The 1,995-nt window shown below is 35.7% G+C and overlaps 1 protein-coding gene across 1 annotated transcript; it reads left to right on the plus strand.

The window, feature by feature from the left end:
* The first annotated feature begins 375 nt into the window (after positions 1 to 375).
* Positions 376 to 1,584, plus strand: LOC111004943 (uncharacterized). The gene is made up of 2 exons (XM_022276231.2): positions 376 to 930; positions 1,074 to 1,584. Exons 1-2 carry the CDS (start codon positions 596 to 598, stop codon positions 1,468 to 1,470), a joined length of 732 nt encoding a protein of 243 aa, XP_022131923.1. The 5' UTR covers positions 376 to 595; the 3' UTR covers positions 1,471 to 1,584.
* Positions 1,585 to 1,995: the final 411 nt, after the last annotated feature.

The following is a 1,995-nucleotide window of genomic DNA, read 5'->3' on the forward strand; positions in this document are numbered from 1 at the left end:
TTGATGACTGGAATAAAAAATAGTAGATTACTTTATTTTGATTATAATATAACCACAAATGGGAGAGTAAAGTTTTGAATTTTCAATCCATAAATAAATAAATTAATTAAATACCTTAATCAGGAAGTTGTATTCAAATTCAACTTTTTTTTTCTTATCTCGAAGAGAGAGATCGATTTTTTTTTCTCTTACCTAAATTCGGATTGACTAATTTATTGTGGTAGATATGGTATTGATCTTATTGATAATAAATTAAGCTAATTAAAGGAGAAGATTGAATAATTGAAATTTAGGGCAATACTTTCCATAATATGAACATAATTTAATTGGTCGAAATTAAAAATTCAATTTTTCCTTTAAATTAAAAGAAAATAAAAAATCAGTTGCTTCCCTTTTGTGCAGCGCCTTTCTTTTACGGATCGCATTTTCTCCTTCCATTTTGTTCCCCTCTCTCCTCTCTCTCTGGTAAGGCCAATCACTGTCTCTGACCCACCGTTTCATACCAACAACCAAGCTTGTACCGGCGGACGGCGACGGCGACGGCGAGCCCTAGAAGAAGGATAACGCGAACGTCCTATTCTCCACCGCCGCGATCATGGAGGTTCTCTTTGGTCGTCCCTCTTTCACCATCCAGGTTCCGTCCTCTTCGCTTTTCGCCAGAGATCGGACCGCCGCTCCTCCGCTTCAGGAGACACCGGAGGACGCCGTCGATGCGACTTGGAACTGTTTCAAATCGGATTTCGGCTCCGGAAAAGGTCGGGAGGATGTCGATTACCGTTCTGATTCCTCATCGTCGATCGGAGTTCCCGATGATGTTAGCGACGATGAAAGCGTTTCGTCCACGGCTGGCGGAGATGGCGAGGAGGTTCAAAGCAAATTAAACGCAGGAATCTGCTCTCTCGGATCGTTGGAAGAGTCTCTTCCGATAAAGTGAGTTCAATCTTTTCTCTCTTCCTCTGTTATTTTATCGATCAATTGAAAGAGACAATTACTCCGATCAAAACATGAGATAAATTAATCAATATCCTCTTCAATCTGTCGTCTCAATTTGAATCTCGTTGCATTTTAATCAGGAGAGGCTTATCGAATCACTTTTCCGGAAAATCGAAGTCGTTTGCGAATCTAGCAGAGGCAAAATCAGTAAAAGAGATTGAGAAACCGGAAAATCCATTCAATAAGAGGAGGAGAGTTTTGATTGCGTCGAAATTGGCGAGGAGATCTTCCTTCTACGCCTGGCCAAACCCTAAGTCGATGCCTCTGTTAGCCCTAAGAGAAGAAGACGACGACGACGAAGAAGAGGAAGAATCGCATGCTCCATATTCCTCAGAAGATAATGAAGATGAAGATGAAAAATCAAAAGGAAAAAGAGTTTCAGATTTTCATCACAGAAGATTGATGAGCTTTAAGTCGAGAAGCTTTTCTCTGGCGGATCTGCAACAGCAGCACCATGATCCACAAGAAGAACAATAATTCACTGCGGTAGCCCTTTTTTTTTTTAATTTTAATTTTATTTTCTCTTAATATGTACTGTACACACCTATGTCCTATCTTGTATAAATAAAAAGGTTTATTCTTCTTTTCCAATCTTAGTTTCTATTTATTTTCTTACCAAAGATAAAAGAGTGAGGAGAAAAATAAATATTTATCTTTTTCCTAAAAGTAAAGATAATAGAGTAAACAAGGTTTTAAATGATGGTATGGTATGTGTTTTAATTTTATTGAAATGACACAATAATATCTATAAAATGATGGAAATTTATAATAAATATTTAAATTAACAAATAAAGATAGTAAATGTTTAAATTTAAATAAGTTATAAATTATTAATATAAATATCTGCGGAGGATTCCGGAGAAATTTCTTCTAGTTTAGCCAATCTCTTAGTTTTGTTTTACTGTCATCATGTTTCAAAAAAAAAAAATCATATAAATATTATGTTCAAATGTTTTGTTGATTTTCTTTTTGATATATAATTGATTTTTTTGGCCCATTATG

This window comes from Momordica charantia, assembly GCF_013281855.1.
Source record: "Momordica charantia cultivar OHB3-1 chromosome 8 unlocalized genomic scaffold, Mcharantia_2.0 BLBB01000008.1, whole genome shotgun sequence".
NCBI classification, from domain to species: Eukaryota; Viridiplantae; Streptophyta; class Magnoliopsida; order Cucurbitales; family Cucurbitaceae; genus Momordica; species Momordica charantia.

What these genes read in the sequence shown, in the direction of transcription:
- LOC111004943 (XM_022276231.2), top strand. Translation starts at nt 596, where the DNA reads ATGGAGGTTCTCTTTGGTCGTCCCTCTTTCACCATCCAGGTTCCGTCC. An exon ending in GAAGAGTCTCTTCCGATAAA is followed by an intron (nt 931 to 1,073) that starts GTGAGTTCAATC and finishes CATTTTAATCAG; the next exon opens with GAGAGGCTTATCGAATCACT.